This window comes from Anabas testudineus, chromosome 3, assembly GCF_900324465.2.
Source record: "Anabas testudineus chromosome 3, fAnaTes1.2, whole genome shotgun sequence".
NCBI classification, from domain to species: Eukaryota; Metazoa; Chordata; class Actinopteri; order Anabantiformes; family Anabantidae; genus Anabas; species Anabas testudineus.
Window position 1 is genome coordinate 9,451,038 of NC_046612.1, and position 24,900 is coordinate 9,475,937.

At 41.1% G+C, this 24,900-nt stretch overlaps 1 protein-coding gene across 1 annotated transcript in view; it reads right to left on the reverse strand.

Annotated features, from left to right (window-relative positions):
* syt7b (synaptotagmin VIIb) overlaps positions 1-24,900 on the reverse strand; it is a 73,356-nt gene that overhangs the window by 6,735 nt on the left and 41,721 nt on the right. The window contains exons 5-7 of the mRNA XM_026377697.1: positions 17,588-17,935; positions 13,142-13,264; positions 2,387-2,510 (exon numbers count right to left, since the gene is read on the reverse strand). Coding sequence (XP_026233482.1) covers positions 2,387-2,510; positions 13,142-13,264; positions 17,588-17,935 — 595 coding nt within the window. The remainder of the gene's footprint in view (positions 1-2,386; positions 2,511-13,141; positions 13,265-17,587; positions 17,936-24,900) is intronic.

Consider the following 24,900-nt stretch of genomic DNA (forward strand, 5'->3'; position numbering starts at 1 on the left):
AATTGTATATGTGTATGTACAATATAGTCCTGTGAGAATTGTGCTGCTAATATCAGGGCACAGGTGAAGCTTGGTCATAAACACTTCCAGAGAAGCTGACAGGTGGTATCACATTTCACACTAAATGAGAAAGTCCAATCCACATGGGGCACTAATTCAGCACTTAAACGATGAAAACACAGCTGCTAACACCCGAGCATAACGTTATGTCACATGGCTATTGTCCTCTCTGCAGTAAGGACAGAAGGTGTCCAAGGCGGTGTGGAGATGAGAGGGACTTTATCCAGTTTGAAAAGTGCTATCTGACGAGTTAGAGGTATTATGCAAGGAGCACCAGCAATTCACATTTACATATAGTTGTTTGGCGGACGCTTCTATTCAAAGCGACTTAGAAGTGAGATCCAAGATACATGGTAAAGGCAGGTAAGGGCCCCTACTGGAGGAACCAGGATTTGAACCCTACATGGAGTTTCTTCCACATGGAGGGCGACGATGTTCCCACTACACTATTAATATCCAAGTTAAATATTCAATTCCAAACTTAATATCCAATCCCATATTCTCACATGCCTATTCTCCATGCTAAATACAGTATGATCACTTTTCATTATGCAGTCCTCCACCCAACAGCTGGCCCACATTACTTTTCCCCATTTTCTGCATTTCGGTGCCTTTCACCCCCTTTTTTTTTCAGAGTCCTCTCTTCTCATTCAGTTGGATCTGTGCACTATTTCCATCTATTTCACTAACATGTGCCAAAAACTACAGCACTTAGCTGTTTTAAAGGCAGAGTAAAGGGGATTTGTTGATAATAACAACAAACAGAACGTCAACAGCCTTATTCTTTAAAGAAATAAATCACACATGAACCTCTGCAAAAGTGTGGATATGTGATGACACAGAGGCAAAGACACATTCACGCCACACTACCCAGGCATGTGTGAGCAAAGCGGTGTCAGAATACATCCTCATAACAACCATGTGATGCTGACATGACCCCCGCCCATCCTCCCCGACCCCTAACACCTGAGATGCTCGAGAGGGTTGGATGTATATATAGTCTGACGTTCAATGCCATTTCACAGCATCCTTTCTCTCAATAGTGGGAAATAAAGTTAGTACGTACTGCCATCGCTTTTCTTAAAGCAGCACAAGTGGCTCAAAAGTGCTGGATGGGTATTTTCAGCATGAAAGAAGGGTTGTATAATATATAGACGCCTTTGGCAAAACTACCCAGAATGAGTATTATCATTAAGCACCACCACTGTGAATTCTTCAGACACACCATGGGACCCACATAATTACACACTGCTCATCCCCATCTCTGCCATATTCTCGCAGCACCCATAGCACTACATGTTCTTTCACAGCTAATTACCAAACCTTGCTGAATAAGGCGCATGTCCCCTCCCCTCTGTAAGTGTCTTACTTCAGGGTGATGATTACTGTAGCTGAGATAGTGTGTGGCAATAACTAACTATGATGCTCTACAGGTGGGTAAGCTGAGTGGGATGAGGACTGTACTTTTTCAGTGATGACAGACTGAAAAAGGGAGGAGGAGGAAACACTTTCTCATGGGAATCTGTTCAATTGAGCTCCAGTGTGTAGGCTTTCGTCTTGTCTCCAGAACCATCACAGTGTATTATTTACGTGTTAGATGCAAAATGTCTTTAAAGCATAATTTATGTAGCCTCGTCTGTTTTTCTATCGCTCACCAAAGTAACTACTGGGATCTGGCAAACCAGATCTGGCAAACCAGATCGCAGTAGTTTAAAACAGGAGATCGGTCTGCAAATAGTAATGGCTGTTTACAACAGACAGTTTTAGAAATAATTTAACACCTACTGCATGCTTTCTCTTCCAAATGGGTTTGGCTGACCTGGGGGTTCAGCTTAAAACCAACACGATTGTCTGACTGCTTGTGTTTCTCATCCCAGCAGACTTCATTTTTAGCAATGTTGGCACGTTCCCGGCTCTCAGCAATTAATTTGGTTAATACAGTGTTATTATTGCTCATGGGCTACAAAGCTACAAAAATATCACTGAAGTTGTAAGAAACTAGAAATATTCTAGTTAAGTTTAACTTATCACAATCATAAATGCTGCTAAAAAGTCAAATATCAGCCAACACTCATAATTAGCCCGTTATCAGTATAGTAGTAATCTATAAATGAGTAATATTCACTGTAGAACTGCATAAAAGGAGCAACTAACAAACACTTCTCATCAGTTAATTCAGTCAACATACTGTAGATGAGATGTTAGGTTCACGCACCTGCAGTTCAGTCAAAGACATAATATGAAATGTAACTTTCATCTTTCATTGGGGGAAGATGGTCTGGCAGCACCATTTCACATTATATTTGCTTTACATAAAGAGTGTTACCATGAGCATGTCACTGGTGACGGAGTTGGCCAAGTCGGAAACGGAGGAGTTGGCATCGTGGCGGCGTCCAGTTTCATCTGGTGTTTGACCTCTGGGGCTGCTGCCTGGTTTGTTACCCGGAGTCCTGTTGAAATGGACACAAACACACACATACTAAGATATACATACACTAGTTATGTTCAAGAGCCTGTTTAGCTCCAGAGAAAGGAAATGTTCTTATTACAACATACTGCATAAGGCAACAGGGTCATTACAGGTTAGTGGCATCAGTTTCAGGTTCCTGTTTTAAAATTGCATTGCCTGTGTGAACAGATCCATGAAGAAATGTTCTTTCTTTGGTAAAGAATCAACTACACAACCTGTCTGGGATTGAATGACATTGTGAGCAAATCTTTATGGGCAATAGGACCTCAATTTAATACTAATGTTACAGAATGGAGGCAACCTGGTGATGGAAGCCGTCCCCAAAAATGAACACTGGTTTAGACTTGAGGGACCAGTACAGCCTGCAGGGAAAGGATAATGTGACAGAAGGAGGTAGTTCAAAACATGATTACCTTTTAGAAACCTTTCTGAGTGGGGGTGAAATTGTGAATTTGACATTTGTAGTTTTATCTTGGGGCTTTTGGTCGGGAAACTAGTCACTTGGAGGCTCGACTGGTTGTCTGGCAACTGTACACTAACAGGGTGATGCCGTGATGCCAGTAGCTTAATATTTACTGCACAAACATTGACATGGCATCAGTATTATATCACTGTACCCAGGTTAAACTTTGTTCTTCACCATCTGTCGTTTTACGTACTCGGAGGACCAAATTTAACAACATTTAAAAATATATCTGACTGGTAAACTTTGAAATGACAGAGAAGACATAAAAAATAGTACAGGGGAAAAATTGCACCTGTCTTGTATTATGTAATAATTTGGTAGACAGGGGGAATACATAGATCTGATACCAGTCTAGGCGTATTGACAAATAAGACTAATGAGCACTTATCGCAGCGAGAGACACAATCGAGGGAGGAAAAAACACAGAGGCAGGGTGAGTGAGAGTCAGAGAAGGGAGTTAGCAGTAAAACACGAAGGAAAAAGCCGAAGGAAGATTAGAGCACGGTGTTGTGGGAAAGATGATCTGGGAAGGAAAGATACATTTGAAGACTTATCTGTGCAGAGAAAGTGAAGGAGAGGATTTGTCTTTGTTAAGACTCAGAGGATTAATAGAATGAACAAAGTGAGGTTACTGACTCAAATTAATGTGAGACTGAGACATCGGCAGACGCACACAACAACACCTAAGCATTAGCCGAAAGAGAAATAGAGGAGAAAAGGGAGATGGGATAAGAGGCCAGAACCAAAACATCCCAGTCTCGGTTTGGGTAAAAAGTCAGATGCTTCAAAGCAGCGAAAGGAAGCAAACTGACACATTACATGCGCAAGCAAAATAAAGGAGGCTGAGTGAGAGATGGACAGGCGCCGTACAGCAAAGAGACAAGCAAAAGTAGAACGAGAGGGGGAGAGAGGATGCGCCGTGGACGAGAAAAGAATGGATTTGTCGCTCTGCGTTGACTTTCTGTAATGTGCTGGTCAGAGTGCCAACGATGCAGCGTAAACTGAATTCCAAATCGAATGGTTTCTGTCAGTAATTAATCCGAGTGCAGCTTACTACTGTTGCACGTATCTGCTGGTGAAGATGTCTGAAACACCACAGCATCATTTCTCCATTAGGTCAAAACTACTGCTCACTACACAGACCGCTAACACATCAGGGAACAATGTGTTACTGGAAAATAATTACATAACACACAGGAGTCACACATGTGAACACCTGACTGTCACTGTGGCCCCGACATGATTCCCATGATTCCCATCTTACTACTCATGTTAATACTACATTACGTGCCTTTCTTTCAGGCAGCCTGTTGATATTGCTGTTTGTTACATCTTCATTATTATGTATGTCTGGGACTTGTTATGGTGATTCTCAATTTTGACTTCCAACCCCATTAACTGAGGTTGCCCACATTGATGCTAATGATCTTAGCACACAGATTATTAATGGAAAAAGATCAGCTCATGTAGCGTAAATGTATTGTTTTGTCAAACAGTTTCTGTCTTGTAGAAATCGAAGGATTTACAGGATGTCTAATAAATAATAACTAAATCAAGAATTCCCAGGATCAAAGGTAGGTTGGCCTGTTTTTCTAATTTATTTACTGCAAAATTACGCTCAATAGAAAATGCATTGCGTGGATGGTGAAATCCTGCCTGTTACCCCTCAGAGTTTTGTCACCTTTATGATTTCAACGTGTGGGAATAGCGGTTGTCACAGCCAAGGAAATTCTCTTAATCCTTTGATATTTGAGTGCCAGTGCTAAAATCTCAGTAGCGCTCTAAGAGCACGAAAATGTGAAACACAGTGATTATATCCAATTGACTGTTTATGTTCCAAGTAGATGCTACAGCACCACAGTAACCATCTGATGTTTAAAACCTTCCCTTTAAAAAGCTATTACAATGAGGACTGAATGGTTTCAAATACACCCCTCTATCACCTACTCCTCTCTAAACAATTCAGTCGCAGCTACATGGATGACTCTTTACAGGCATTCCCCACTTTAACTATAGAGTAAATAATATATGCCTGTCAGCTGGGTCTCTACCCAAGGAGTCTATAAATGCTTACTTGTAGGAGGGGTTGGCTCAGTGACAGCCCATCGAACCCTACTAAATCAACACCCCACACACAAGACCGACCACATGAATCTTAAACAATCAACCTTACACAAACACAGCTGGGCATTTTCTCCATTATTTACAATGGAGAGCTGCATTTCATTCTACTATGCTACTATGTGAACATTTGGCTCTAAATCACCTCTGTCATGCAGAGGACATGCAATACCCTAATACAATGTATATAAAAACTGTTGAGTTAATGCAGTCCTGCATGTATGAAGCATGTTCACTGCTCCAGTTTAATGGATTAGCCAGAAAGTCAGACTGTTTTTGTAGCATTTGCATAAATATGATTCAGTACAAAGACACGTTCTGTCAGTCTGCACTAGAAAAGTAAGCAATGAAAAAAGAAAGTTGGACAACAAACAAACAGAGCAGAGCACAAACACAGTTCCAGTAGGTGTTCAATTGGCAGGCAGACACTGGAAAAGAGAAAACTGATAAAATAAATAAATAAATGTGTTCGAGAGGAGACTGCATGCATCCAACCAGGTGGAGATCTGAAGAAAATATCAGTCAAAAAGCAGAAAAAAAAAAGGAGAAGCTCAACAGAGAGTTTTATAATAGTAGCAGGAAGCGAATGAAAGCAAAACAACTCCATCACTTCAGGTAGATTAACTAATTTACTGTCTAAAAACACAGCATCCCTAACTAGACAGCTGCTGTCTCCTGAAAACATGAAGACATTTCATTAACTAGTCAGTATCAACGTAAATTTAACTGACAGAGGATAAAACCACACGTATGAATTAGCCAAATGGAAATGCCTTATCCATTATGGGTAAACATGATGACGCCCATGTGTCTTATACTACAGTAAGTTATGGATTAAAAAGATGAAAGCAGGTGTGTTTTAGTAAGGTGCACTGCCTTTAAAAGGACGGAAACATGTTCCACACTCAGTTAGTTTTACATAAAATTCTCCAAAATTATCAAAAGAGCAGAATTTTTCTTCATGCTTTTGCTACTGAAGTGCTGCATTTTCTAAATACTCCCTTGCTTTCCTGACCCATACAGTATAAGCAAGTACAGGTTGCATTTCAGAGTCACCACAGATTAACATATGGTGACATGAAAGGTAAATAAAGTCCTGCTGCCCTCAACTCAGCCTGGGGGACATGGAGCATTTGGGTGTGGTAGTAAGGTGAGTTCATCCATGTGTGTAAATATGCATGTTTACTCAGTGTGAAATATACACACACCTGCACACACACACACACACACAGGCTACATCAAAGTACTGCAAGTGCTGCAAATCTCAACCATGATAGCAAAAAAAGCTCACACTGCAGTTATTTTAAATATATATCCACTCAACATTACTGTAATTATTAGAAAGTAAAAATTCGTGCACATGTATTATGTCGTGTAAAACTGGAATTTGCACAAACAGAAGGAAAAATATCTGCAGCTGTGAGTTGCCCCTTTCTGCCTGCTGGTGACTATCTCGTCTAAAATGCAACACCAGTTACATAATTCATCCTTTAGAGGTTGTTGTAACCATGACTACTGAAATGTGTGCTCCCACTTAAGGTTGTACTCACTACCATCACGTATTTTACACAGGTTTGCAGTAACCATGGTAACAGGAGTCTTCAAAAGAGGGCAGTCAAATCCAAGAAAGTTCCTCAGAGAGGGGCATATATGAAAATAGCTAAAAGGCCCACAGGGCGAAGGGAGCAAACATTTCGAAAGCTTTGGAAACACTCTCTTTAACTTCTCTCATACCTATACTTCAACAGCTCCCTGTGACCCTGCGAAGACACCACAGCATACAGCACACAACACCGCTTACGTGTGAGCTCACGCTGAAAATGGCTGATTCATAAATGCCAAATAACCACAGCTCTGATCTCACTTTTTGAAAGTAGGGAAATGCAAATTAACTACCAGTAAGGTAAAATACACGAGCACACCCGCATGCAATCCTTCTGCAGGTCAAAGGCAACGTCCCTGGAGAATGACCACTGTGATCTAACGCACTGAAACCCAAAGCCCTGACCTTTGACCTCATGGCCACAATCTGGCACTGAGTTGTAAGTCATCCTCTGTGTAATTGAACAAAGCAGGTCATTGTATCCCAGGGGACAGACATCTTATCTTCACCTATGCCACATGAGCATTGTCCGTTGGGAAGTCTGGTTAGCTTTGATTAACAAAGACTGAACAATGTGTCATTCTCCGAGCTTTGACAGAGGTATATCGTGTACGCACCAGGTGTGATTACAGGAGGAAAAAAGAAACTCCAAACGGAGAGGTGTATATACAAGTGAGAACAGCATCATGGCAGCAGGAATTTAAATTAGCATGTTTTCACACACACACACACACACACACACACACACACACACACACACACACACACACACGCACACGCACACACACGTCATAACCAAATCTTCGCACCTAGTGACCGTATAATGCTGCTACAGCCTCTCCAAAGCTGGGGCACAGGAAACTAAGGAGACATCGAGCTCCCATCTGTTTGCTAAGAGCTGACACTTATGTATGCACACTTTGTGAAGCAGACACAGAGCTCCTATTTTCTAAATATAACTCATCGGAGGGGTGAGAACTCATCTGAATAAAAAAAACACATATTATTAAGTGTAGCAACTCAACATTCGACTGGATCTTCAATTATCCTTTTGAAGAACTTTGCTAAGTACATGGGCCTCTGTAATAGCCAATAGCATATGAAAATGAAAATGCAGAAAATCTCACCTAAACTAAATTGGCAAAACAAATTAGTATTAGTATATGTGCATTTCTAAAAGATATTGAATGAGAGGATGATTCGATAGTCTATATCTCTTTGTGCATGATTGTATTAAGAAATGTTATTAAACATGCTTAAAGCTTAGAAGTTCACTGTGTACAAGCTGCCTAAATACTAATCACCCAGAGAAAAGAAGTGTGCCTCCAACAGAAAATGGATCATAGAGCTCATTTGAAAAAGCTATTTTTGTTGGCATTTTACACTCTATCAGTTTCAGTTATCCTTCTCTAGAAGTCATACCAAAAATAATTAAGTTAACCTGCCTTGGGGTATGAAATAAGTTATGAAGTGTCAAACCGTTATCACATTTATTTCCATGTGGGAAAACAGTATAATATTGACTTTCTTATCATTTGGATGAATTATACAAGCAAGAAACAGAGCTGGTGACTATGAACTGTGGTACACATTTGGAGTCAACACTTACAGTACAAATATACAGGAAGCTCGTGGGTGCAAATGTAATATTTAAATGCATAAAAACTGTCCACAGAGGAATCTCATCCTGTTTCTGACTGTCAGCACTGAAGCAGATTTATCACTCTGGCCAAGCTGACAGTCATCTGCCCTGACAGAGGAGCGTTACTGTGACATCATCCCGTCGCAATGCCAGTCAACATCCTCAAGGAAAAGGTGTATTAGGTGAATAAGCAGATTGTGGAAGGGAAGAAGAGAAAGAAATGGAGACAAAATGGTGTAAAAACAATGCAAAGTCAGAAAAGGTGTTTATTGGAGACAAATAAATCGAATGAGGAGCCGAGCAGAGGTGGAGAGAAACAAAACGAGGGCGACCAAGGCTAGAGAGGAAATTGATGAGGGGATGGGGAGAGCAATAGGAAGGAGAGGACGAATGAGGGAAAGTGAGGGTTACCATCAGAGCCTGGATGGGAAGTGCGTCTCCATAAACATACTGTATCTGGGTCTGGCTGATCATACACTAGCCCCAGGAGACCATGAAATACAATATAGGTCCCATGTCCCATGATGGATGAGGTGCAGGTTTCAATGTCAGCCCACTCTGTGCACCCCACCAACAGGGACAAATCATGTCAGCCCCCGCCTCTCTCAACATGCAGGCTAATGCAGCTAACAGAGCCTTCCACAGTGTTCGGCCGGCTTGATTTTCTTCTGTCTCGACTGGGAGTTGCTGTTTTTATACATCAGGTAGAGGAGAGCTCTAAATTAAGCCGCAGTGACGCCACATCCTTTTCAAAATTAGACATAAAAGTAAAGAGAAGGTGTTAAATGGCTTTAAGAGCGCTGTTTTTTCCTCCAGCACTCACTGACACCTTCGCTGCGATGCTCCCCCTCGCTTTCCTTTCATGAGTTCTTTTAAATCAGCCTCTGCTCATGCCCACAAGGAGCAACCAGGGAGATGGTGAATGAGCTCCAGACTTGGATCTGACAGGTTTTTAAAAAGATGCCTTGTTTGTGCTGACCTACATTGCTTTTTTTTTTCTAATCATCCACTCTAGAGCCACTGCCGGCTCTGGAGGCTGCCATGGGAGACCAGTGTCCAGCCTGGAGAGTCATTACAAGGCTTGCCTCGCTGTGATTGCTCGCTCAGACACACAATTGAAAGAGTCAGACATGTTGGATGGATGGGAAGGGTGGAAACAACTTCCTGCTTGATTAATGCTGCGCTAGCACCAGGTTGTACAGTATTACATTATCACTGTCAGATTACAACTTTGATTGAGCAAACCCTCTTGCGACTGCACGTATGGATGCTGGAGTCGATGTGCAACCTGACGGGGCTGCAGGTTCTGTCTCATGCAACCAGAGTAATGACAAAAACACTAGCAAAGCACAACAGCTGCAAAGAACCACTCAGGAAGGAGAAAGAGAGAGCATTTGCCTGTGGCATGTAAAAACCATTCCCTTTTTGCTGATTGCTTTGCTTTTGCCTCTTTATCGCACCTGTTGTAACTTTATTCGCACCAAAGCAGGTTAAACTGATCACAGACTTAATTTAAATCCGATTCGGCTCAGGATAATGATGTCTCTTATCCCCTGTGAGATTGCTTGTGAGGTTTCGCACTTTCTTTCGCACGGTAGCTTCCAGCCCTCAAGTGTGCACTTTCTGTTTGTGTGGTGACGCTGCTGCATGTTGGTCATTTAAAGGTTGCGAATGGTCAACCACACTGACAGTGCTTATTATCCCGCAGCACGACTCACAGCAGAGTTGAAATTCTGACAAAATGTTTCAGCATCAGTGAATTACAAGTATGCGATTCTCCAGTGACAATCAACTGTATGTTGTGTTGTGAATATACTTATAATCGGCCGATTCCTGAGGGTGCTGACTGGCGTTGTGACTTTATTTGAATGTTCTCTCACTGAGAGTCTGTGTGGGCTTAACATACCGTTGGCTTGTACTGAATGAAAGCCGGCTTTGATACTCCGTGTTCCAGAAGCTGTTGCACATTTTACAGCTTTTACAAACTCAGTGTTCTGAGTGAAGGTTGTCTAGGGCCTGTGAACTCTTCTGGGTTTATTCATATTTATTTCCCTGTTGCGTCTCCGTGTGTGGTGAATCTCCGAGCTCATTAAGATGCAGCTCTGCCATGCAACAACAGCTTTTTGAGATGATAATAACACAAACAGCTTCCATCATGGTTATCTGCAGGTGGGCGATTATATCCAGTCGACCGCAGGGCTTTCGCCAGTCTACTACAGTGACCCGAACAGACTTACATAACGATAAGATGCTTCACACAAGACGTTTCACAGAGCAAGAAAAAAACGCCAGCTTTGTCAGAAGGTGAGAGATCAGCGAGAGAGAAAATGTGTCCTTTGACAATCATATAATTAACTGTAATCACAGCACCAGTGTTTTAAGGGATTTGATCTCTACGATGTAATAAATAAAAGACAGGTTTTGTAGGCGAGATCTACAGCTGCTGCTGTATCCCAAATCACAGATTCACTTTAAACCAGGTGGTGATAATGAACTCTGTAAATTTGTTTAGAGGTGAATTTTCTGTATCACCCTCACATCAGTTGTAAACGTCACTAGATTATGTTACTGTACATAAAGTCACTGACTTTTTCTTCCCACTGTACAGTGTTTGCCTTATAATAATATATCGTTGCAATTTAATTGTACAGAAGCATATTACCATTATTAAGAGACAGGGCTACAGAGAGATCATATAGTTAATATGTTCGTTTATGCCATAATGGTTTTGTGTTTATGAGATATTTATGATTCCTGACAACAATCTATCCAGCAGCTGTGATATATGTAGAAGTAGTAGTAGTTTGGTTCAGTCTCAGACTTGTCATATACATTGTCATAACAGGCAGCTGTTTATAGTCTGATTACACGGTGAACATGGTGGAATATTTGGGACCCACATGTATCTATCAGGAGCTGCTGGAGACAGCAAACAGAACTGGAAACACAGTGAACGTTTGACTAATATTCCTCAGACTGACACTACAAAATAAGTGCTATTGTTGCTCTGGGTCTAGTGGTTTTGTAAATAAGCAGATGTTGCATTTATAGTATTTTCTGCTGTACCACCCCCCTCACCCAGGACAGCTTTAAGTATTAATGTCTAAATATAAAAAAAATCTGTTGGATTAGGCCAGGGTACTACTTGGTCTGCTTGTTTACTGACCATATTTAGAAGTAGGAAGTAGGAAGGAATATAGATGTGAGCCTATACACAATTGCATTGCACACAACTTATAGTTTTTCTGCTATTACTTCTCCAATATGAGACTTTATAGATATTTGTGCTCTGAGCTGTGTTTGATTTCATTAATAAAACAAGAGACTCTCAAACCTCTATAGAGGTGTCTATTTTTATGTTGTAGAATATTTCACTAAAAAGCTGAGAGCAACGGCTTTCCACTCATTCAGTCTCTCGTTCCGTGTGTGACAGTGTCTTGTCACATACAGTATATTCGTGTTGATCGCCCTGTTCCATCACTCTCCGTCTGCTGGGCTCCATGAAAATGACCAGGAGCAAGGCAGCAGACAGGCTCAGGGAACTTACAGGGTAACTACAGAGACAGAGACGAGAGAGATGGACAGAGATGATGATGGAGAGCTGCTATTAGTTGTGGAAGGACACTAGACAACTTGGCCCACGCAACCCTCGGGGTAGACGCTCAGTGGCTGGCTGCGCTCACAGTTAGATGCTTGACAGACCCCCACACAGAGAGAGGGAGAGCAGATGATGGAGGGGACAGGAGGTAAGCTAGTCCTCAACCCCTGACTGACCCTTAGACATTTTAAAGTTGAATTTTAAAAGCATAAAAAGGTCATAATTGTTGCAAAAACATCAAACAGAAGCCACATTTATTATGTTCTTTTCTTCCAAAACAGACTCCTATTTTTCAGCAGCCACAAATTCACCCATGACCTAGTTAGAACAGCACACTTGAACGAACTGCAGAGAGAAACTTAATGCATTTTAAGGAATTTAATGGAATTCAAAAGCAGCATTTCTGTAAAGGAGAACCCTCAGCAATGCTCAGTGTACAAAGGGTTATGTAGACCAGGTTTGTGCTCAGTGTGGTAGGGTAGACAGCAGGTTAAGCATGTTACTTTTCACACACTTTAATGTGATAAGAGGGCAGTGTTTCGTCTTTTGTTCACCAGCTGAGACGCTGTGTTCAATCCCTGGCAGCTGCTGTGAGATCACTGGTAGATGAGCATATTTTGAGACGAGCGTTTCATGTGAGGAACCTTACTTCTAAGTAATGAGAGTGCCCTTCTCCTGTGCCAACAACACAAACATCAAACCAGCAGCGGAGAGCTGCAGACGGAGACCACAGAGGACATAAAAAAAATGAGAGGACTGGAACGTGAAGCTGGAAAGGACACACCGTGCTGTTGCAAAATAAATAACTGAGAAATAAAAGCTAAACAAAAAAGCAAAAAGGGAAATAAACAGAAGGCAAAGATCAAGCCAGAGTCTTGAGTTCAGCTGAGAATACCAAAGTCACGCCCTCTGTAGTGTTTCTGGAAACGTGGGGTTTAAATTGCGGAGAAGGGGTTCACAGCTGATTCTAGCCATGCAGATTAACATTTGAGGTCTTTTGTAATAAACAGTGGTATTTTTTTTTTCTATCGTAATTATATTTCTGGCACTGTTGATGTTTCAGATCATCTTACATTAGCACAACAGAGAAAACACATCACGTACCACTCCATGATGACAAACAGCTACTTGTTTTATTTTCCATTCCTCACATCATTCTTCTCTCTCTTTTCTCTCATTACCTCTTTTCTGGCGTGTGTTCGTTTTCTTTGCTTGCTGGTGCCTCCTGCAGATCTGGGAGGTTGGCAAAGTCATCCTGTTCAGCCAGGCCGATTGCTAGAGACAGAACAACCATCTTCCCCTCGCTGGACACACAAACAAACAAGACACATCACAAGACCACACGGGTATGGGGACAAATAGGCGCAGGGCCACACACCCCAACGTACACAAAAACACAAACAGGTAGTGACAGATCCACAGCGACACACGCAACACACATTCATTTCATGTAAAAAGAGAGAGTGGGAGAGAGGTGGTAGACTGTTGTGAGGACACTAGTTCAATTGAACAAATGCTCAGTTCATATTTGACATTGCAGTGGATCTCAACACAACTTGTGCTGCAGAGCAACAGACTATTAATTACTGTATTAATCTCTTTATTGTATGCATTTTGTGCCATTTTGTATAATGTGCCTAAGTTTTTCTTATATCCAATGAATATTATCACTAGTAAAACAGGCAAAACAGTGAACTTAGCCTGTTTTTGTTCTCATGGAAGAACCAATAGCACAACCTAAAGGCAACTAACTGCATATAGTTTTGTTTTCCATGGGATTTTTCCTTTCTACACAGTACTTCAACACAAAATGCCACTGCACGTATTAAAGCAGCTAACAAGTAAGAACAATAAACGTCTGAGTAATCTAAGGCTGGCTGTGTTTCAATCTACAGTGGGCAGATTCATATTGTAAGAAAACATAATCTGCCATTGCCATCATCACACACACAGGACGTTGTTGTTGTTGTTGCAGTCCCTCCCTTAACTCTGTAATGTGCAGTGCTCATGATTATGTAACATACTGTATCTTGTAAAAACTGATGATTTCGGTGCCAATGTCTTGGTCACATTCTGGATTTTATTCTTCCATTAGTTTAATACTTATGCTGTATGGCTCCTTTTACCCCATAGTACCATATTATAGTAGACCATGCATTTATCTATTGTTTTAGCATCTCTGGTTTAATTAAAATAAGTTTGTTTCATTTCATATACATATATATATATATATATATATATATATATATATATATATATATATATATATATATATATATATATTTTTTTTTTTTTTTTTTTTCCCCTGTAATTCATTATTAAAATATCTGAGGTTATGTAATGCACCAGTGAACAGTGTGGGCTCTTACAACCACAGAAATGTATTGAATGTCTTATGAGGGTTGTTAATCCACTGAAGATATTTATTAAATGTATTTGACTGAAATGAGCATCATTATCAGAAAGGTTGAGAAACACTAAAACCAAGTTTCCATGGCTTTATCCTCTTCTGTTAGAGAAAAAAAAACATTAAAAAATAGAGAAGCAAAAGCCTAAAAGAAAGGTTTGAATTTATTAAAGAGAAAGACAGCGGCAATTGAAATGACATGCAGAAAAGAACGACAAACAGAGAAGAAAATGCAAAAGAAATCCATGAAAATTGCAGTGGCCTTATCAAAAACCTGCAACAAAGAAACATATCACGTTGATTTTAAGCTATTATTCTCCCCCCAAACACGGCTGAAGTCATTTAAATTATGTCTTACTAAAGTATGCTGCACCGTGAATTCAAGAGGCCATGCAATCAGTGACCTCAACAAATGAACATTTGGCCACAACTAACCTTGTAATTCACAGACACAAAATACCAACCCAGATGTCCTATTATGTACGAAATTCTAACATGTTCTTTTCCTTTTGATGATTTTTATGTATTTTCTACATAAAGTACTTTGCACATAAAGAGCCATTCAAATATAACGTCACTCATTTATTGCATCCTTTAACATCAACTGGCCGAGAATCTTAGGGCATAATGATAAAAGATTAAATTTTTCATTTGTATTTTATGTATCAGCTTTCCTACTCAAGTTGGATGTGGGTTTGACCATGTTATCACAAAGTTCCAATGCAACCACTGTTTTTATTTTAGGGGAAAACTGTTTTAGAGAAATTATTCTTTTATCACTCATATACAGTGGCAAGAAAAAGTATGTGTTTATGTGATCTGATCTTCATTTAAGTCAAGAGTCTTAACAAATATAATCAGCCTAAAATAAATAAATAAATTGATCTTACATTTATTTATTGAGAACAATGATAAAAACCTTATAGTGCTAGTGGAAAAAGTATGTGAACCCTTTGGTTAGCATACCTGGAGTCTTGTTTAGAAAATTAGTTTGGAGGTGTGAACTAGAACTACTTCGACTTACAAAAAATATTCTAACTTTTGCTCCGCACAAGAAGAATATGTTTATGTGAGGCATGCCTGGCCAAAAGGAGCTTTTAGAGGATCTAAAATCAAGAATTGTTGATTTACATAAAGCTGGAAAGGGTTACAAAGAAGAACCCTGGAAATGAGTTACAGCCAGAGATTTGAAGGCATCACTTAAACTGGCTCATCATCCGTGTTAATGAGACTGCAGTACATAAAACATTGAACAAGCAGGGTGTCAGGACACTATGAAGGAAGCTGCTGCTTACTAAAAAGAACATTGCACACTCCACAGCAGTATTGGTAAAATGTTTTGTGGACAGATGAAACTATAATGAACTATTTGGAAAGAACACACAGTACTACATCTGATGTAAAAAGGTCACTGCATATCATCATGAAAACATCATCCCACCTGTAAAAGGTATGGTGGGGGAAACATCATGATTTGGGCCTGCTTTGCTGCATCAGGGCCTGGCCAGCTTGCAGTGATTGGGAGGGAGATGGATTCCCAAGTGTATAAATAATTATTCAGGATAATGTGAGAATGTCTGTACGTCAGCTGAAACTCTGTAGACGTTGGGTGATTATACAGGACAATGACCCAAATCATCAGAAGTCTACAACAGAATGGCTTCAGAAAAGCGTTTTTTAGTGTTTTAGCCACATCATATTTGTTAATACTCTTGACTTAGATGAAGATCAGATCATGTTTTATGACACATCAATGCAGAAATCCACAACATGGGTGATGTTTCCCATAGCCAAGAACTATAGAAATATTTTAGTAGCATCAAAAGGTAAAAATATGCATGTTATGTCATCCTTTCTTATGTATGACATTTTTATCTGTTTCATCTGTCTCTCCTCGGCTTTCATCTGATCTTCCTCTCATCTCACTGCATTTTCACACTTCAGATCTATTTCCCCAGTCTGCGTACTAGTTCTGTTCTGCACTCCCTCCTTAACAAGAGGTTGTCAGCTGAAGCAACAAGAGGCGCACAGAGGCCCGCCGGGGATCTGAAAACAGTACCGACACGAAGCTCATCGATAAGGTGAATGGAACTGTTTAGATGACCAAAAAAAGACACGGGAACTCAGACCTGTGGACGGTGAAATCACTACCACCTACACCAGCTTTGTTGATCTGAAGTGTAATCGGGATGGCTCATTTGTCACGCTGTGAGCAGACGTGGACAAACGTGAATCACATAGTCACTCTCCACTGTGGATCCCTCTCAAGGTTGACAACCAACATGCATGGTCGAGTGACATTCATGAGGACAGGTACAATGGGTGATGACACATATACTGTATGTGCCCAGCCTTATTCGAATGATGATTCACACAGACAGGGAGGTCGCTGGCCTGGAGACACTGTTAATGGGAAGACACGCAAAAACGTACAGGAGAGTAGAGCTGCGAGTGTGTGTGTGTGTGTGTGTGTGTGTGTGATTGTGTTTGTGGTCAGGAAGGGAGGTGGCGTTTACGTGAGGCTGTGTTGTAGAGCACATCATTTGTAATCTATCATTCAAGTCAAGTGGAGGAGGAGAGCTCTCCGTGCTCTGTGCTTCAAACATTCAGTGGCCTTCGCACCATCCTGCACCATCCTGCTCAGCAGTGAATGAATGGGAAAAACACTGGAAAAAGAATTTCTTTCAAAAGCTAGTCGGGTTGGAGCGAAGGTAAAGGTTTCTCTCTAGTCTACAGTATGTGTATATGTAGTAAAATCCATTGCACCCGACATTTGCAGGTTTGCAAACCATCACAGCTGACCTGAAGCTCTGGCACAGCCTCAAAAAAAATCACATTATATTCAAAGGAGTTTCCAGTATTTTGTCCACCATCATCTAACTAAAGGGCTGGTCACGGTATTAGAAACAAATCTAGGACAATTCAGTGCCATCCAGCAGCCTCAGTGGTAGAAAAGGACCAAACACTCTTACAGTGACAGTATTATTTGAGCGCTACAGCTGGGTGGTCTCATTTGCTGCTATTTTAAACATTTATTCCACAGGACATCAGAGGGAATTATTGTACATTAATTTCACAATTCTGCATCGGTATAAATTATCCAACAGTGACAGAATAACTATCAGTGTTTAATAATAGATCAGCAGTCGTTCAGCACTTTCACATTCTGTCGAGATTTCCCGCTGCAACATTTTACAAAGTAGAAAACTTCATGACTTACAGGAACGACTTGACGTCCAGCCCTCTGTGGCGAATCTGCTCCATCATGTGATCCCAGCTTCCTGGGTTTGACCTCGATCGTCCTGCCCCTCCTCCTCTGTACCGAGAGGCTCCAGCCGGACTCCCCCGGACCCCCCGCGGGCCCCCACGGTGGCCCCCGCCGCCTGGACCCGTGTGTAGCTGGCCCAGGCTTTGTGAGGTGACTGGGGGATCGTTGGGACCCGGAGGGGGCTGGTGAGTGAGGGGCTGTTGGAGGCTCTGCTGGCGCACCAGGGGCCGGGGGCGCGCCACTGCCGACGATGGGATGTGCTCCAGGGTGGAGGCAGACGAAAGGGAAGTGTCCCCGAAACTGAGCAGACATGTGGGAAGCACCGAGGAAGAGATTGACACAAAGAAAACACAGGAGATAGAGAGATAGAGAGAGCATGAGTGATATAGGAGGGGGGGGCATGTATATTTGAGAGGATTTGCCAAGGATGAAATGATGAAAGAGAAAAAAAAACGTCAACACACGATCATGTTGCTATCAGAAGGAAGTGCAGGGAGGATAAAAATGTCAGAAACACACTGTATACAGCACTGACTGAGATGTGGGAGCAGCGTTTATAGTGAAGCTCCGAGAGAGAGAAAGGATCAAGAGATAACACACAACAAAGAAGATCAGCGAAAGCGGGAGAAAAGGAGGCAGAGGAAGAAGAGAGTTGGGAAAAATCTTTAGATTACTGTTCAACATCTGGACCAAAAACCACTGTACAGAGTTTTGATCTCATGCTCAATACCAGTGTATGTGTGAGCGTGTGGACGGACTGGCATGCGACGTGTAAACACACAATTATTCGTCTCCAAGCTGGTGTCAAAGCAAACCTCTGCTTAAGTGGAATTCAAGTCAAGCTGAAGTTGGAGTATCACTATCACTTAACTTGAGTCTCTGTTCTGCATCAGCTGCACTAAATTGTTTCTGTATGTTACTGCGCTCCCTAATTAGCCGTGACCTACTTCTCTCTTCTTTGCCTTGTTGCCTTTCGCCTCCGCCGGCCTTTCTCTAAGGTCCTATCTGCTCCCCTTGTGTTTTCCCTTCCTCTTTTTCCTTTTAACTCTCCATCTCCTTTGCCCATTCGTCTTTTCCCCACCCTCCGTCCTCACATCAATCTAACTCTGCACCTCCTCCAATCACTGTTCTTTAAGTCTGCTCTCTAATTACAGGTCTGCTACTCTTACAATCATGTAATAGTGCTTCACCCCTTATCCTCCTCTCAATCACTGCCCTGCCTGATGACTGTAAGCTTGTGCTAAACAGCTTTGTCTGGAGCTAATGCTGTGAGGGAGGATTTACTGCCTGGACTTGAATTGTGTTAGCAGCGCTCTTCAGTATTAACTCAGCTCTAACTCCGTTCGAAAGCCAGGAGACAAAACCCCTGAGGGGCACAGCAATGCTGGATCAAGTAAATTCAAGACAGCGCTCATAGACATGCACTCATGCACACACACATATTTGTGTATTGCACGCCATCAGTCCTTCCTGAGGACAGGCTTTGATGAGGATGTTTACTTACTTCCACATAATATGTTAAATGAATAAATGTAAATTAATGTATAAACGCAGATTTTCTGTTGAGCATACGTCTTGTAGAGTTTTGAAGTGGGAATAGATATTTTGAACATTTAGGGATCCAGAAGTAAAAGCCTTGTTTATTTTTCTGTGTAGACAAACATTAGGCAGAGGAACTATTGGAGTTGGAGCACTTCCAAGGCTTGGATGAAGCTCTGAATCATCAATACTGCATTCAGGAAATGGTTCTTTGATAAAGAAGTCAAAGGTGCAATGCTGTGTATATAAAACACATAACTGATAAGAAATATCTAATAATGGGACTTTATGTGTGCCTCTAATGCTGAATTTGAAGCTATAAAGACTACAAACATTCAATCATTATCAATTTTGGTTGAGTTGAATCATTCCAGAAAAGTGTTTTGTTCCCAAAAGCAACAAGGAAATGTTTTGGATTCGCCGAACGTCTGGTTCTTGCCTCTGACTGAATAATTCTGCAGCTGAGGATTATGTGTATTGTTATATGTAGAGTTGTCCACCGTACCAAACAGATGGAGGACAAATGATTCTTTAGAAAAATGAAACGCCTATCTTTAGTTGAACTTGATTTGTGTGAATATAAATCAGTGAATTTCATAAATGATCTATGTTACACAATTTTATATGTGGTCTATACATTTCAGTTCAGACAGAGTTCTTTCAAAATCCTGAACCTTCTCACGTGCAGAGGATGAAAGTGATTAGGTTAAATGATGAGGTATCACAAAAAATATTTTCTCCAGTTAAAAGTTGAGTTTCACTGGTGTGTAGCTCTGAACGTTTGCTTTTTTATGCTACTAACTAAAGCTTTGATTTCTGAGTAGAAGAAAATAAATGAATGATTTTTGAAGTCGTTCTGTTTTTAATCTGTACATGAAAAAAACAAAAACAAACAAGGCCTGAACATTTCAGATTTCTGCAGAAAACTTATTCACGAGCAAACTGTGGAACAAATCTGGACTAGACTTGTACGTCCAGGTTATCGACAACATCACTTTTATGCCCAAAGAAAACCGTTTTTCTGTTGTAAACTGTTTGTACTTTTGAAAAGAAAGTAAGATTAAGAGGTGTTTCTGATGTCCTTTGATGGCCAAAACATTAGAAACACCTCTTAATCTAATGTTCTGCAGCACGACTCCCCCTCAGTGAGACCTCAGTTAAAAACATACAGTAGAATTATCACCTCTCTCTGCTTAAAAACTGAGAAATCTTAATGCTCTAAAATTAAAATTCAAGGCTTTTGCAATTGCTTTATGGGTTTGTATTAAATTGTACAAGTGTACCAAATAAAGTGAAGTGTATATTGCACATTATTTCTGGGAAAACATGTTTCATCACTGACAGTGCAATAAATCAATACATCTGGCTGGATTCACAGTGGGATCAGGCCAGACAGCTGATGTGGTCCATGTGCTAATAAATCTCACCAGTCTGTCCAGTGTCATAAATTTTTCACAGAATTTACTCATTTGAAAATTCCCTGCAGCAGAGTCCTTTTTTTGTTTGTTGGAGCTACGTGTGCTTTTGAGGAACTGTACATCTTTATTGTCGTCTGTCTGTCGAGCATATGCACAACTCATTCGCCCTGATCACGGGGCCCTTTTTTATCTGCTGTATCCTCTTACTGACTTAGTGGGTTATTTTATTTTCACATTTCTTCTAGCTTGAAAGTCAATTAAGACGACTATAAACCTTGAATGATTTTGTAATTAAGGAAAATTGAGGAGGGTGAAAAACAAGGAGACTGAGTCAGAGTGAGAATAAAATACCAACAGTGAAAAACGAAAGAGAGAGAGAAGAAGAGAGTGATGTAGAGACGGGGGTGGGTGGGGTTAAATGCACAAAAATAGAAACCAATTCCAGAGGAGAAATGGAAATACAGCAAGATCTGAAAGGACAAGTAAAAAGGCAGTAAAACAGAAGAGAGACCAGAATTAAAAATAACGCAAAGAAAATCAAGTTCTACCATCCAAATGTTGCACGTCTAATCGTCATGTTGCTAAAGAGATCTTTTATTTATTATTCATCAGTCTCTTCTATGTGCTACTGGGGTTTTTCCAGTAAAGTGCAAATTTAATTAACTGCATTTGCATTGCATTTCCACACGCACCTCATACATACGGGACAGATTGTGATTTGAAAACTGAACATTTATAGCATGACCTCACGCAGCCTTAACGTTAGACAATAATTAGAGACAAAGGAAAACTTGTCCTTTACTCTGCTAAATGTCTGTCGTGTCTCTGTCTTTGCTGTGGGAATGTGGTGTTACTATAAGTTTGTGTGATTTGTGTACTGGCATCAGATGCTCCAGGTTTTTATAACAAGAGCTGGGCTCAAACATAAATATTGCTATGTTTCCTTTCAACCATTGATGTTTACACCATCAGCTCATCATTCTGAATCTCATCTGGCTCAATAGCTACCAAGAGAAGGTCTATGAGATTGCTACTCACCATTTGATGGGCTGCTGTAAAAAACACAACACCTTCTCAGCTGTTTGCAGAGGTTTATACACAGTGAACTTTGGTTCAACTCACATGACGTTCGACCATGTCGCAGGAGAGGGTTTTAGTCGTAACACCTGCCTAATAAAAGTGTTCTCCTGCTGTTTATGCACCAGCCCGCTCTGACTTTAAAAAGCTGTTACTCCACATGAATAAATAAGACATTTCAGAAGATCTTCTGTGAGCATCTGTTATGTTGAGACTGTGGCGCCTCCTTTATAACATCTTCATCTGCACAGTGTGAAAATAATGCAGTATGGCTTCATCTTCATCTGTGAGCGTGCATGCAACAGTGCCATTCATGATGCTAATACAAACTCACACTCCTCCTTGATATCCACACCATGCTGTTGTTGTTCCCACTGTAGCCCCTCATGCGTGCCCCTTTGTCACCATGCGCCACTCACTTGCTAAATCGCAGGCCTCCGGCATGCATGTGGCTCTGGACCGTCTGCCAGCGCCCGGCCTTGCTGCCACCCGTCACCATGCTCCGAACGCTGTCACTGCGACTGGGCCCTGCCCCATTCCCAGAGCAAGCACCACCCCCGCTGTCGCTGGTCCCTGGTGAGGGTCCAGCACCACCCTGCCCACCCTTATCCGCGGCCCCACTGGGCAAAATGGTTGGGTGGATCGCAGACAAAGAAACACGAACGGACAGGAAGAAAGGACCAAGAGAGGATACAAAGAAGAGAGAGAGAGACAGACAGACGAAAGACGCACAGAGCCGGAGAGCAAAAGTATTGTCAGTAAAGTTAGTCAAACCGGTGTGAGAGACACAACAAGTGTCCATTACACAACAATAACTCAAGAACAAGAAATGCTGCTGGTCAGCCAGGCAGTAAATAAGCAGTGAAGAGGTCTGACCTCAGATTCACTGTGAAACACTATGGATCGTTTTTATTTGTTGTTGAGACAATATGTGGTGTAGCTCATATATGTTATAATATATAGTCACTGTGAATGATTTATTGAGATCATCTTCATGTTTATCCTGCTCAAAGTTACACAGTCCACAACACTCACGTCTGTCCTATTTCACTCCACAATGGAGGACAGCAGTGACCAACCTGCTGGCTCTGAGAATTGGACATAATAGCTGAGTAATGCTGCAAATGCATCATCTTCACATTATTAGACGGCAGGTGCAGGTGATGAGAACAGGACACCAGTGTCTCCGTAATCTCACCTGCAGCTCATGATGGAAACAAAACAACTCATCTGCAGTAACTCTGAATAAAACATTTCACATAACTTGCATAAAAAGACTTTTTTTTTTTAACCTCGATTCTTTCTCATCGCCCCCCGCCCCCTCCCAGACCGACCTACACTTAGATGTCACAAAGAAGAATACAGACAGAACGTCGACTTCAGCACAGGGAGTTTCCACAGAGTGAGGACAAACCACACAGCTGCACACCGGGACGTCTTCGATGACATTTAGACATAAAATGTAGGCTGACGGTAATGTGAATGATTTCTCATTGAACACTAGCTATCTGGTCCAGTGTTTAGTGAAACACTGTCCTCATGACTGTCACATATGATTGCATGATGCATTTTATTCATCTTATTTTATCCTTTTTCATTTTTAAATGTTGTTCTAATGCACACGTTTCCTGCCTCAATGCATTTCTTCACCTTATGTAAAATACCTTGAACTGTCTCTGAGCTTGAAAGGTGATAAACAAACTTGGCTTCCTTGGCTAAAAGCATCGTTATTTCCACAGTAAATAGTACGAAACAGTTCACTCATCCGCTATCACGTATCTCAGAGATGTCATTATGATCAGCCTATTAAATAAATAATTATGTCAATAACATAATGCAAAGCAATCGCGACAACAATTGCTGCTCACTGATTTCGCAATAATTTCACCATCACTGCACAGACACAGAGTAATTGATCTCCCTGTGGTTTTGAAAGAGTCAAGTGAAATGTAATTAGAGAGGATAAGAATGAGCAGGTTCACTTAATACCTCAGTGATGTGTGACATGCATCTAAGTGAGGGAATGCATGTTATTATGAGGCAGATGTTTTACTATCCAAACAAAGCTCTTGACTGTTGTACTGTACACAACAAATACAATGTGGTTATTTTTGGACCGATACTGGAAGGGACGGTGGGGGAAGTGACAACTAATGAGTAGAAATTACAGATCAAGAGGAACAGAAACACAAAACACCTACACATAAAAACACAAAACAGTGAAAACCGTAGAACAGAAAACCCACCCGTTAAAGCCCGTTCATACGTTAGCCTTCTGGCTCCCAGTTAAATGACAGGATTGATACCACTGTCATGTGGGCCCCGTAAACATGAAGCCACAGCCAGCTGCTGGTTAACTTAGTGTAGCATAAAGACTGGAAAGACGAATCCAATCTGTTCTCCAAAACCTCTTAAACTCAGTAATTAATGAGGTTTATCTTGCTCGTTTAACTGTTAGTGTAGAAACCGTCATTCACCATTTTACAGGCCTGGTGATGGGGTTTTTTTTTTCTTTCTGGAGTTTAATTACTAATTGCCTGGCAACCAAGAAATAGTTGCCAATAACCCCATGAAAATAGCAAATTGTTGTTTTTTTAGAGTAGATTAGACAAACAACATATGAAGTGTTAATCAGTGAGTTTAAAAGGAGATGGTAGGTGGACTGTGTCACCTTTACACAGAGTCAGGCTTGTTGTTTTCTCCTCTTTGCTGTCTTTACACACTGCTAACTGGCTGTTGGCTGCTTCATATTTAATGAAACATATTGGTCTTACGGTCAGGAAGTGAATGGGAACATGTCTTTAAAATGTCTTTAAAACTAACTCATTCAAAGGAAAATGTTTTAATTAATTAACAACAGTCAACCCTCTGTGCAAAACACTAATAAGTATATGTTAAAGTTAAGTGTGCTACAATATCCTGATTATACAAAGGTGCAAAAGTTTCAGGTGAAGTCTGCTCTGTGAGGGTTGTCTGTCTCCATGGTAACACGCCATGGGCTGCAGGTGAGAGGTAAAGAGGGTCTGATGAGGCCAGCAGGGCTGTAGGGAATGGGACTATCAAACCTTTTCACTTGTGCACCGTGTAAATGTGTGGAAGCAAAATAAAATGTTCTTTTCCGCCACACTATTGTCCTCTGTTGTTCTGGGCTTTAACTGTAACAACCAGATAGGCCTCGAAAAGTCGGGAGTCCAACATCAATTTAAATCTCTGCGGAATTTTCTCTAATAA